Below are 13255 nucleotides of genomic sequence, written 5' to 3'. Positions count from 1 at the left end.
GTTTTAACTTCCTAGGCTCTTTACAAATCCATTGTGGATGCTACCGAGGCCACCGACAGGTACCCGCAGCTTGAGCCTGGTGTCTGTCTGCTCTCCTGCTTTCTAGACCACGAAGGCTTCGGCTGCTCTTCCCGCCTTACAGACAAACATGGAAAATGGGAAAATTCGGGCAGTTTCAGCAGGGCAGCCCGCTGCCGTTTGGGTCTCCTGCCTGCTGCGTCCTGCCGAAGGCAGCAGCAAGAGGCGAAGTCATTGGCCTCCCACCTCGTTAACTCGTGACCGAGAGGGAACGCGGCAATGTCACCCGGTGCTGTGCACCGCGCGGCTGCCAACTCCCACCGGGACCGGAGGGATCAGCTGCTGCTCTGTATATTTAGCTCAGGGAGCACAGAAAGGAAAAGTGATCTCTTGCAGCTTTCCTTCGGCACACGATCACCAGAACAAACCCTCAAGGACTCTCCGGAGGGGACGGTGCTGGCTGCGGTGAGAACATCTCTAAAACAAGCGGGGAGGAGGATGTGGGATGGGGCTGTCACCTCCTCTGACGAGCTGTTCATGCACGGTACAGCCTGAGAGGCTGGAGGAGCTGGGATGCATGCCCCAAAGCCCAGGGTAACCTTAAAAGCAGATTTTCCCTTAGTATCGTCTGGGGAAGACAAAAAAGAAGAATAGTGCAAATACAGCAAGTAAGCCAAACTCTGCTTAGCACAGCCTTCAGAGGTGAAGGCTACTGCTGGGCTGCTGGTGCCATGCAGGTGTCTCAGCGCTGCTCCTCTGACTCAAGCTAGAAAATAGAGATGTTTTCAGCTGACTGCTGACCTGCTAGCTCCATATCTGCTACCGTCAGACACATACTACTGCTAAACACACTTTCTCCAATCTCTGTGTGCTGCCAACCAGCACAAATGGATGGGAATTCCTGTTGCACAGACTGTTAACACGCCCGCATCCCCAACGCCAGCAGCACTCAGGGCACTTTTGAGAGCCTGCATTTGCCCATCTACTGCACACACACAATTTTCAAGGTGCATAGCTCTCAGTCTTTCCCCATTGGAGGGGCTCCCCATAGATTTCATATACACAGGTAACTATACTGAGCATGCACACTATGTGTATGCTAATATGCATATATATAAAGCAGCCACAGGACTCCCAAATGTTCAAAAAACACCAGGCACAAGAATCACTGCACAATAATATTGACCCGCTTGCAAACCATTAAAAAGCAGCACTTCGAAGTGTTGAAGACCCTGCTGATCCCATCCCTGGAGATACCCAAAACTCATGAGTCCTGGGCAGCCGGCTCTGGGTGACCCTGCGTGGACAGGGCTTGGACCAGATCATCTCCAGAAGTCCCACCCGGACCAGCTCCAGCCTCAGCCAGTCTGCGAATCCGCCACAAGAACAGAAGGAAATGTGGTCAACCAAGAAGTTCAGAGAAAGACCAACCATGATCACACCATCCAAAAGAAGCAGGAACACGACTACCGCTACAAGCAACAACCAACATGAGCTGAGATCGCTGCAGGAAGACTCAGCCTATGAACGCTGCTTGATGTCAAGATTTCTTTTATAATTTAACAGGTTTCTGTATATAATGAGAAGTAGCAGAATCTGAGGCACGTAAACACCAGGCACTGCACAGCCTTCTGAAATGCCCACCTGTGGGGGAGCACCTCTGCAAGGGCAGCAGGGCGGTGAGGAATGAATGGGTCCCTACACAGACATGCAGGGGAACTGCAATACAGTTGTAATGTATTTGGGGAGGGAATACATCCAATCCCTGCTGAAGCCAACCACAGTTCTGACCTGCACAACAGCCTGTAGCAGAAAATTACCTTTGTTTTAGGATGAAAATACTTTTTCTTGGTGCCCTCTGCTCACGGCTGCTCTGGCCCCAGGTTTCCGGCAAGTGCTGGAGGCACTGGCAGAGACATGCATGCTCTGAAGCAGAGGTATGCACCCCCTCCAGAAAAAAAAATTACAAAACCATTTTGGGATTATATAACCTTGTTGAACACAGGGACCTACATTTTAATTTTCCACCTGCAAACCCTGTGACCAGTACGCTTTTCTCCACTCTAAAAGGGGTGAGCAGTTTGAGTTGCATGGGTTTCTTGGTTAAGACAAACTTCTTGTCTCAGTTGCTGAAAGCATGCTCAAAAATGAACAGTTCCATGAAGTGTGATTTTCCAGAGGTTTTTTTCTCATGTTTTGTAACCTGCAGAAACTCCAACTACTGACACAATTTTTGCATTCCCTGCCCTGAACCTTTACATCGCTCCCACATCCCTGGATCTCAGCTCATCACCCCTCCTGAGCACCAACTACCACCTGGGCAAGAGATGCATGCATGCGCCGACTCACTGTTGTGCAGGTGCTACGGGGCCAGAACCGACCAAGTGACTGCAGAGCTCACCGTGCATTGCTTCCCTCAGTGAGCTCACCAATTTTAACACCTCTTCTGAGCTACCGATTTTCATTAAAGTTGCAGAAAACTTTTGTCTCTGAGCCCTCTTTCCTCCTAACATGCCTGATGCCAGGCAGTGGGATCAGAGGTTGAGAGGAGCCAGGGACTGATCGAGCAATACCATAAAACTTGTTTCCTTAGGAAACCAGGCTAACAGCATCTGAGAGACTCGTCAGTGTGAACCTACATCAGAGTTGCCCCTAAACAGCTGGAGCTGCCTTTGGAGTGAGTGCAAAGAGCAGAAATAGATTGCTAATTAGAAGATTTCCCCATGAGAGGCAGTTCTTTCATTTTAATCGAGGTCACTGATGTCATCTTAAACTTCATTGAAAATTCAGTTCCAGAAAGGAAAAATGCAATGATGATTTAAGGACAGCATAAAGTTGCTGGCCAAAATTTCACCTTAATTAGAATATTCGACAAATACCATTATCTGTCTGTCTCTCCCTTTCTGCCCAGTCAGATCTGTTAACCCAAACAAAATTTACCCATAACTTACCCCCAAAGAGATAAAGCCAAAGTAGTAAATGCAAATCCAAAGTTCCCAACCAACAAAGGAAATACTGCTATGGGAGGGAAAAGCTTGGTCCAGGCACAGAGACCACACGCCTCCAAGACCGATGTCTGTGGGACCTGCAGTCGCTGCTGAAGCTTGCAAATGCTTCTGGAGAACAGGTGATTAAACCCAAGCTTCAAAATTACCTCAGCCTTATCCTCAACAGAGGAAGGTTTGGGGTGGTTTTTTTTTTTAATTAAAGGAATTAATATAAGATGAAACAGAAAGGCAAACAGCAGAGAACTGTGGTTTTCCAGGTAACTCGTCCGACACAGCTCAATCTTTGTGCAAGGCTGATCAGTCATCAACACGTTCTGTTCTGAAACTATGTTAAGATGTTAGTTAGCTCACTTTGCTCTGTCACAAACCACTTAAAAAAATAAAATCAATCCCAAGTATATAAACCTATGCTAAAGGGAGACTATTCAGAGCAACTGTTTGCGGCATGGCATTGCAAGAGCTTCCCCCCCTACATCAGTACCCTCCAAATGGAAGAAGCCTCCAGAGGTCCTGTCCCACCCGAACTACCCTGTGACCCCAAAGAGGCTCCCCAGCCTCCCCCAGAGCCCACCCTTGCCCCACTGCAGGGCTGCCGGGGGGTCCCATTGGGTCCCCAGGCAGGGAGGTGCTCGCAGCCTCTCCGGCCGTGCCCAGGAAGGCACAAGCACCTTGCTGCAACACACTCCTTCCTGGGTCATTGTCTGCTTCGTTTTCTAAAAAGTTTATGGAAATAGAGCATGCCACGCCATCCTCTATATCCCCTCCCGAGGTGGGAGCTTTGCACACTGAAAGAAGAAGGTTGTACGAAGATTAAACGTAAAAGCCGTAAAAGGTTTAAATTTGAGCCTCCTGCATTCTTTCATATAATGTCTCCGGCAGCTGTCCCACCACCAAAGACAGGGAGTTAAAACACAATTACAGGGTACGCATGGGGGGTTAGAGCTGATAACCTTGAAAGCAGAGAAACTGAGCGCTCGAGCAGTAAATAGCTGGCTCACCAAGGAAAATTCTTGAAATAACTTTTTCAGTGGCTTCAAAGCCTTTATTGAAAGTTTAATTTAATGTAACTTTAATAAAAGTTTCAAGCTTAACAGAGGTAAAGCTTGCAACTGTTATTTATAGAATCATAGAATCATTTAGATTGAAAAAGACCTTTTAAGATCATCGAGTCCAACCATAAACCTAACACTGCCAAGTCCACCAGATATAACTTGGGGTCACTACAATACTTCATTTTGTCAATAGGTAAACAGATATAAACACTAATTCACTGCCAGCTGCCGAGACCTACATGTGCACACAAATATTTTCCATGGAGAGCAATATTTGCCCATAAAATGCACAGCATGCTCGCTGAGTATAAAGGGAAAACCAAGGAAAAATCATCTTCAATTCTCAGAAAACATGCATATTTAAAATACTGACTAGGTTACACTGCAAACTGTGGCTTATACTTTATTTTGATTATTTTCTTCCCTCTTGAACTCAAAGACAGTTGTCACAGGTCACTTGTGAAAAGCAGCAGGCTAGTAGGACGAAAAGAGCCATCACAACAACCATGGGGATGTTCTTGTTTTCATTTACACATCACGCATGCACCACCTCGCTGCGATGAGCACTTCCCGGCAAGGCCCCACAAGCGGCAGCAGCTCCGCTCCCACGGGAGGCAGAGCCAAGCTCCTGCTCCGGGCTGGCAGCAGCCGCGGGGTGCCCGTGTGCTGTTGGGCCACCCCGGCTGTCACTCACCAGGGTCACCGCTCCTTGGGGTTTCGGCATCTGCCATGCTCGGTTTAATGGCCAGCTGCCTTTGCCAGCCTCCAGGTTTCTTCCTCCTGCCAGCAAAATGCCACACTGCGGCACACACCGACAGCCGGAATGCATTTCTCATGGCAGAGCCCGGCGCTGGGCTGCACTTGGGGTTGGAGGGAGAAGGATGGGTTTGTCATACCCTTACAGCAGCATTTTCATGCACAGGTAAATTATAGGAAGGAAGCCAATTAATACAGGCTGTCTCAATTAGCCAAAACAAACTTTTACAAAAAAACAGACTTTCTTATATGAAAAATTCCACATTTATCTACTTCTTTAAACTGCCCCTATCCACCCATTAACAGCAGAAGTAACAGAAAAAAGCTTTTTCCATTAAACAACAGAAATACCATCATCACCTTCCTTCCTAAGGAGGACCACCACCTTTTGCTGGGAAGCTTGCGACAACTGCAACTTCCCCAAAATACTATTCAGACACAATTCCTGTCCCAAAGAGCTTGGAAGATAACACCAAAGGTGACAGAAGTGGTGAAGGGTTCAGGGGTGACTGCGGGAACCCCAGGGCAGTGCTCAGGCACCGGCGAGGACTAACCCATAACAGAACAGCACAGCGCTGCACTTCACTTCCCCATGGGCAGCAAATGAAGTGGATGTCAGGAAGGGATCTGGGGACCGACACTACGACAAATCCCATTTGGATGAGCAGGAGAGATAACATGCGCAGGCAAGAGCAACGCAAGAATTGGTGTCCCCTGGAAGCAGATGATAAAGAGCAATTGCAGGTAGCAACAGGTACAGGCAGAGGGGAAACTAATGGCAGACTCTGCTGGGAGCACCTGGGAGAGGGGGAACACTGCAAAAACTCCCAGCAGGGACATGCAACGGTCTGATCCCCAAGTTCAGCACTGCCATCCTGGCAGCTCTGCTTCTAATGAGCAGGAAGGGATAATGCACACACCAGAAACTGGAGGAGAGCTGCTGCGACCAAGAGAAGCGATGCAAGGGGCTCAGGCATCAGTCTGATCCAGCGACAATGGGTTTGAATACAGACTAGTAATTGCAGCAAGGCAGTGATTCTGAAGCCTTTTAGAAAAATAAATTTTATTACTCATACAGTGGCAACATCTATACTGTAAAATGAACTGATGGTACAAAGGCTTTGAACAGATAATACTGTTAGTGCTTGTACAATAAGCTCTCAACTAGTCCACCGAGACAGAGGGCAAGATTTGCTCAGAGAGACATAAAAATTGCTAGTTAATGCCCAACCCTAACAACATGAGGCTTATTCTCAATTTAATAACAGGCGAGTAGGATGCACCGAGTGAATTGATTTGCCTGAGGCTATCCCAGGAGTCAGTGGGAGAGGTAAATCATTGCTCCAAAGCAATGCTGAACAGAGAACTGCCTCCAGGGAAAACACCAAATTTTAGGAAATGCAATTGAATGCTTTTAATTTGTTTTAATTGCTCTGTGAAGTGGGATTTAGGCAGAGGGAACAGCACTGCAACCTGGGAACAGCCAGCCAACACCACTAGCTCCTCATAAACAGGGTGTTCAGCTCCAGGCTGCTCTGCCACGTCACCTCCCAGGAGACTGAAGAGCCCTTGTGATGGCTGAATTTGCCCAGTAAACTGAACTGCTGCGTTAGTTTGGGTGGGAGATTTAATCTCCCTAGACTGCGGTTTCTTTATCCGAGAAGTGGGAATAAAGCACCTGGGAGAAGGGCTCGTGAAGGACTGGTTGTTGTGCGGGCTGTCGTATGCCTTCAGTTTGCCATCTGCATCAGCGGCGGGGGGGAGAAGAGATGCCTTTTAGTACAGAAGCAGCAGGTCACAATTTTGTCAATTCCCAAACCCACAGAGATTACATCAGGTTCTCCCACAGGCCGTACAAAACACATACTGACATCTTCATTGGGCAAAGGCCGGAGGTGCGGAGGGCGCATTCAGTGGAGCCCTGCAGCACAGCACAGGCGGCTTCCAGCCCCGCCATCCACCTCCCGGCCAGGTGCACGCGGGGTACCGGCTCACCAACAGCAGCGGTCTTGGCAGCTCCTGGCTCGCCTCCTTCCAGGGCCAAGAATTCAGACCATTCAAGAGCCCTTGCTCCCAGCACAGCCCAGCCTCAGTCCCAGGACGTGGACTTGGCATGAGACCTACGCCTCCACCCTTCACTCCTGTAGCTTTAGAGCCACGCATCGTCCCCCTGAGCCCAGCAGCAAGACAGGACAGGCAGCGCATCCCTATCCAGGCAGCAGTTCTGCTGTGGATCAAGGGATCGGGAGAACTGGGATCCTGTGACTGGCAGCAGATCCCTTCAGGAGTCTCCTTTCTTTTAGTTTCCAACACTTTAACTTTCTTATTTAGATCCCAGTCTCCTTATACGACAGAATTCCTCACCTTGAACAGAGCCTTGTAAATGAGCCTGCACTGCAACTGAGGCAACATTATAAACAAACAGCTTTCCCTTTTCTAGTAGTCACTTATTTCTGCTGGTGCTTATGTAAGAAAACAACAACAATTTTATTTCTCTGCAATAAAGTTATCAGCTATAATCTCCAAGGCCAAGACAACAAAAATATTGTTTGTTTTTTCAGCACTATGCACACATGTACTGTAACACTTTCAGCTGGGTTGGTGGAAGAACGCAGTAAACACTGTAAAGTGAAAGAGACAGCAGCCCAGTGTATCTGCTCAACAGTGACAGAGAGGCTCGATGAGAATTCAGAGGTGTTTCCCCACCCCGCAATTAAAAAAGGAATGAAATAATAACAACAATCATGTAAATCAATCTTGTTGTCTTTCAGTGTTGGAATAAATTGATAATACTTTGTGCGTAGAAAAAGGTTAAGTGGGTAGAAACTCCCAGAACAGAGGAAAAGCCATAGACACTTAAGATTGAAGTGGACTGTTTGGATCAGAAATTTGGCTCGAGATGGCACATTGCTTCCTCTGCCGGATGAAGAGATAGGCAGCCAACAGCCTAAGAGCTTGCACACCTCAATTTCAGGCACACCGCCACATTAGCATTACCCAAACAGAACAGCCCTCTATGAGAGCAGAGCACTGCGTGGCAGAAGGACAGCAAAGCAGCCGAGCACTAACCTCATCGCTCTCCTCTACGTCCACGTTGCCATTGGCATCATCATCCATCTGCTTGTGGATGTTGCGGACAGCTTCAAAGCTGAGCTGCTCATCTTCATCATGGCACAAGGGCTTGTCAATGCGGCAGAATTCTGCTGAGGAAGAAGAAAACACCAACGTTAGGCAGCCTGTACCAAAAATACCACCATCGTGTTTTCTCACTAAGCTTCTTGTGTTTGAAAAGCACTTGCTGAGCACTTGAGAAAGCATCCCGGTGCTGTCATTCACAGCGGGGGGTATTTGCGACAGCCAGAGTCCTACGAAATCCCTAACAGCAAAGGGCAGGTCATAGCCTCAGCGAGGCTGCTCTTCTCCAGGTCAGCTTCTTCAGCCTTTCCACCACCCCAGGCCTCCCCGTGCTCCAAGGGCAGGTCTCACAGCTGGGGCTTTCTGCTGCATGCACGGCGTCCACCGATGCCCCGCTGGCAGAGGAAAGGGAGGACTGCAGCTATATTTTACCTCCTATTTCATGAGCTTCATTTCTCACTTGGAGATTGTTAGTGTTGGCACAGCGTCTAGTAGGACATTTTGAGAGTAAGAGTTGTATGTTTATATAACATATCAATTAAAAAAAGTTAGCCTTCTTCCTGATTATGAAGTGGACTTTTCTGGCTTGCTTTCACATCTTTTTCTACATTTCAAGACTAACACTCTAAATTTTGCTGCATGCCTGAGTCCATGTAAGCACCAACTGTGGCTGATCCATCCCTTCTATGGCACTGCTGCGTGGCAATGCGTGACTCACCGCGACAGCCGCAGACCAACGCTGCAGCACCGAGACAAAAGTGTAGATGCCAGGCACTGAAAACATCCCCCAAAGGTGAGCTCTTTGTATGACGTGCATTAAGAAAAACGCTTTTGTTTCGCAGAGCCTATATCAGATTCACTGTAAGCAGATAATGATTAAGAATTATCCAGGGCTGACTGCTCTGAGATCGCTGTGAAACCAGTTTAATAGCTCCTGGCCCAGTTCCCATTAGAAATGTTTCATGTTCGAAAAATCAAAGAGAGTTCAGACTGAAATCCTGTGAATTTAAAAAGGAAAGTCTAAATTACATATGAGCTCAAACCAAACTCTAAGATGATCCTCTCAAGACAAGACAAGCTTATTTATAGGAAAATTAGATGGATTCTCTCCTGCTGCTGCTACACACACTGTATCTGCTGCGAGTAACTGGGCATGCGCTCACCTTGCTATCCAAAGATGATCACTGGGACTATCCACCTCTCTGTCACATCTCCACACAACTAGCAAGTACTTGGATTCACTATCAACACAAAAGACCTTTGAACATTACATCCACACAAGTTTGAAAAATTATTTTCATTATTTTAGCACATACTACATGATCCCGATGGAAAAAAAAAAATCCTAGGGAAAGTCCAAAAGCCTCTTAAACAGAGGTTCTGACAAAATATATGTTACCTACCACATTTAAAAATCCACTCAGTTAATTTGCTTGTGAAATTGAGAGCTCCCACTACCAGACCTGCCTGCCAATAGCCCTGCTTTGGTCCTGCCCCTGGGGAGGAACAAGCCCAGGCAACAGCACAGGCTGGGGCCAGCTGGCTGGGAAGCAGCTTGGCAGAGAAGGTCCTGGTGGGCACCAAGCTGACCACAAGCAGAAGTGGCCAAGGGTGTCCTGGGCTGCATCAGGAGGAGATCCTTCCCCTCTGCTCAGCACTGGGGAGGCCACACCTGGACTGCTGGGTCCAATAGACGTACTGGAGAAAGTCCAGTGAAGGGCCGATGAAATGATTCAGGGGCTGGAGCGTCTCTGCTATGAGGAGAAGCCCGAGAGCTGGGGCTGTTCAGCCTGGAGAAGAGACGGCACAGGGCGATCTCCTCCATGTACATCAATACCTGCAGGGAGGGTGCCAAGATGATGGAGCTGGGCTCTTCCCAGTGCTGCCCAGTGCCAGGACCAGAGGCCACGGGCACACACTGGAATGCAGGACAGTCCCTCTGAACATCACGAAACACTTTCCACTGCGAGGATGCCCCAGCCCTGGCAGAGGTTGCCCAGGGAGGTGGTGGAGTCTCCATTCTTGGAGACTTGTCCATCTGGACACGGTCCTGTGGCTCTGGGTGAGCTGGGAGTTGGACCAGATGGACCCCAGAGGTCCCTTCCCACCTCAGCCAGTCTGGGATTCTGTAACAGCACCAATGTCCAGATGTAAGCACACAGCCTCCCACATGCAGGAAACCAGACTGACACCGGCTGATGTTGTCAAGTGCATTTCCAGACTTCACCGTGGAAAATCATCCCTCAGCCCTTCTGGAACGGGTAAAAAAACCCAAAACCCAAAACATCACCACAAACCTCAGCTCAACAAATTACACAAACACACACACAGCCACGCTGCATACAGCTGTTCCAGGCGCAGGTTTTGCTCATGTGCAAATGCACGTGATATCAGCTACCAAAGTTTCTGAACTCAGTGCAGCTTCAGCCATAAGCCTACTTATTCTTAAATATCTGTAAGAACTCAGTAAAAACAAACAAACAAACAACAAACAAACCAAAAAACAAACAACAAACTAGAATGCCATGTAAATGCAACACTGTCTTCCTACCTTTAACTGTTGATTTTCCTCATCTTATGTTCCCACCCTAAATACATGGCTCGCAACCAGCCTCATTATGTATCCCTAACCAGGAGACTGGATAAAATGCTGTGGGTTTAATTTTGAGGAACATAAGCCAATAATCAGGAATTTAATTTTAACTTTACTTATCTGCAGCAGAATAAATTATGTTCTTCAAAGTCATATTCTGCTTGAAACAAAGTCACTCAAAAAACCCACTTCGACGGATGTCAGACCATTATTCAAATCAGTCCAAGCTCTTATATTATGCTTGTAACCATTATTTCTGGTGTCTTTATAAATACACATATAGACAAATATATTCAAGATCTTAGCTATAGATTTTGCACTAGCATGTTTCAAATACTGACCTAATTTCATATGCCAACGCATAATATCATACACTGTGAATTGAAAGGGGTTTGTGTGGGGTTGTTTGCTTGTTTTTTACGTAAGGCACCCTGCTCAGATTACCAGGCTCCAGGAGATCCTAACAGCCGATCACCCTTCAGTGCTCCACAGAAAAGTGATATCCTCGAGGTGCTTGATGAATGATCTCAAGAAAATGTATCTGTACCTTAGGTAAACAACTGCACCCTATGCATGCATGCTAAAATTTGCCATGACTAAATATCCAAATCCATTTACACTTTGCTAATAACGATGATTAAGTATGGATAACTATCATCGTCACACAGCCCCCAACCTGTGCTCCACCACCCCTCAAGGCTGGGAGTCTAGAGCCCTCATCACCGCTCCAGGGAAGAGCAAAAGCCCTCGAAACTGCAAACCAAAAAACCTTAAAAACTAGAATTGCCCTAAAACTCCATGTCTGGTCTACCCTTTAGAGCTTTTTAAGAACATACTTCTAATCTCCAACACTGGGGTAAAAATTGGTAGATAAGCCCTTAAATCTTCTGACAGAGGCACAGCAGGCAACTATACTGCTGCAACCCTCCGAGTTTCTGGTATGGCTTCAGAACATGCGCTCTGGTCATGCACAGAGCAGATCACAGCAGGTTTTGTTCATACCTAAAAGTCTCTCTTTTTCAAACCTGGTGAGCAAACTGCCCCAATGGGTTCTTCAGCTCCGGCCCCATGACTCAGTACCGCTGCAGGCAGAGCTGCGGCAGCCCGCACCGACACCAGTGCACGTCCCCAGTACATATAGCCTCAGCCCTGCTCTAGAGCGGCACAGCAAGCCCTGCCACTAATACACGCAGAGCGTCAGACACCAAGGCCCCTCAGACACACCACTTCTCTAAGGTGGCCTTTGGTAACCCATAGACAAACCGTATGTATCAAGGGGAGGCACCCGTTTTTGTTACAAAAGTAGGTTTTTAAAAATGGGCACTCTGACATGAAAACCCGATCATCCTTTAGGGACACGCAGAGGCAAACGGATTGATTGCATGATTTAATGTGGGGAGAAGTCATGCTGTACAATCTGCTGCTGCAAAATAGCACCAACAAGAAATCAGGCTATAGGTATACACACATGCGCATCAGGGAACATGGATCACGTAAGTAACACCACCACAGCAGCTCTTGGCTGGCTTCGTCCCAACATTAACAATGGCTGTCGATGCCTTAATGTAGATCTCACCAGAAGAAACTCCCCGTTGTGTAAACCTGGCTGAGCAGAAGTCCGCAGTAACAAACAAGACTCGCCCATGCTTCACCCACCGGGTTGACACAAGGCGTACCTGCCACAGCCAGAATAAAGCCCCAAGCCGTGCTCCACACCCTTGGGTTATAAACCAGCCCCCCCAGCACCCTGCTCTTCCACCCACCCCTGTATCCAGCCATGCAGTGCTTGGGGTTGGGTTTTCTTTGGTGACTTCTTTTTGGGACATTGTGATCAACGACAACGTATTTCGTATCCAAGCTCTTCTGCGAGTTACAAGTATTGCCAGGCCTGGAACTGGCATAATTTGGGCTGAATTTATAGGCTTAGTTGCATTATCTAGAAAGATCATTATTATTATTATTACTACTACTACTAGGCACAATCTCCTCCTTGTTTGGTTGTGGGAAAAAAAAAACCAAACAAAAAAAACAGGAGAAAATGCAAAACAGTTTAGCTTTGGAAAAACCAGACCCACCAGGCCTCCCTGCAGCAGGGTACTCTAAAATGCTACATGTTGCTTTATTTCCAAATGCAAAGATTCAACCATCTCTACCAAATTACTTTAAATTAACAGCCATTTTCTCTCTCTCCAGTCCAAATTACCTCACATGCCTATTGCTGTCCATTCAACCTTTGCTGACTTCAGTTTAAAAAAATAAAAAATTATCCAGAATTGAGTAAATCAGATTCTCTCAAGTTTGCCTATGAGAGCACTACACATAAAATGTTAGTCAGAAACAGAAAATTCAAAAAATGTCATAAAAGGAGCGATTCCTCCCTCCACTGGCACATCGCTGTGCCCCAGTTGTTGGACACAGAGCTGTGTCCCCAAACCAGCTCCTATGACTGAACCAGAGTCTAAACAAGACCTTTCCCTTTAGGTCCAGCATTGCAAATACTGTGCTTGGGGCACTACTCAGTAGGCTGTGTCTAAAGTTTTGGTTTTCTGCACTCACTAGCTGAAGAAGAGAAAATAAGCACTGGAACATGCTGCTCCTCCTAATAGATATGGCAAGATGACTTGAACAATGACAGAGACTACTTGTGTGCTCCTGAAGAGGCAGGGCTGGTGTCCTGCTGCTTCACAAACCTC

The 13255-nt window shown here is 47.3% G+C and overlaps 1 protein-coding gene across 2 annotated transcripts in view; it reads right to left on the bottom strand.

The window, feature by feature from the left end:
• The window catches only part of STIM1 (stromal interaction molecule 1), a 109254-nt gene that overhangs the window by 63358 nt on the left and 32641 nt on the right, over positions 1-13255 (bottom strand). For both annotated transcript variants that reach the window (XM_010576702.1, XM_010576703.1), the window contains exon 2: positions 7904-8037. In XM_010576702.1, the coding sequence (XP_010575004.1) occupies positions 7904-7951 (48 nt within the window). In that variant the 5' untranslated portion in view covers positions 7952-8037. The remainder of the gene's footprint in view (positions 1-7903; positions 8038-13255) is intronic.

Source organism: Haliaeetus leucocephalus, unplaced genomic scaffold, assembly GCF_000737465.1.
Source record: "Haliaeetus leucocephalus isolate CR32 unplaced genomic scaffold, Haliaeetus_leucocephalus-4.0 Scaffold536, whole genome shotgun sequence".
In the NCBI taxonomy this organism is placed as follows: Eukaryota; Metazoa; Chordata; class Aves; order Accipitriformes; family Accipitridae; genus Haliaeetus; species Haliaeetus leucocephalus.
The sequence above is the reverse complement of the archived record's forward strand: the minus strand, read 5'-3'. Positions and strand labels throughout refer to the sequence as shown.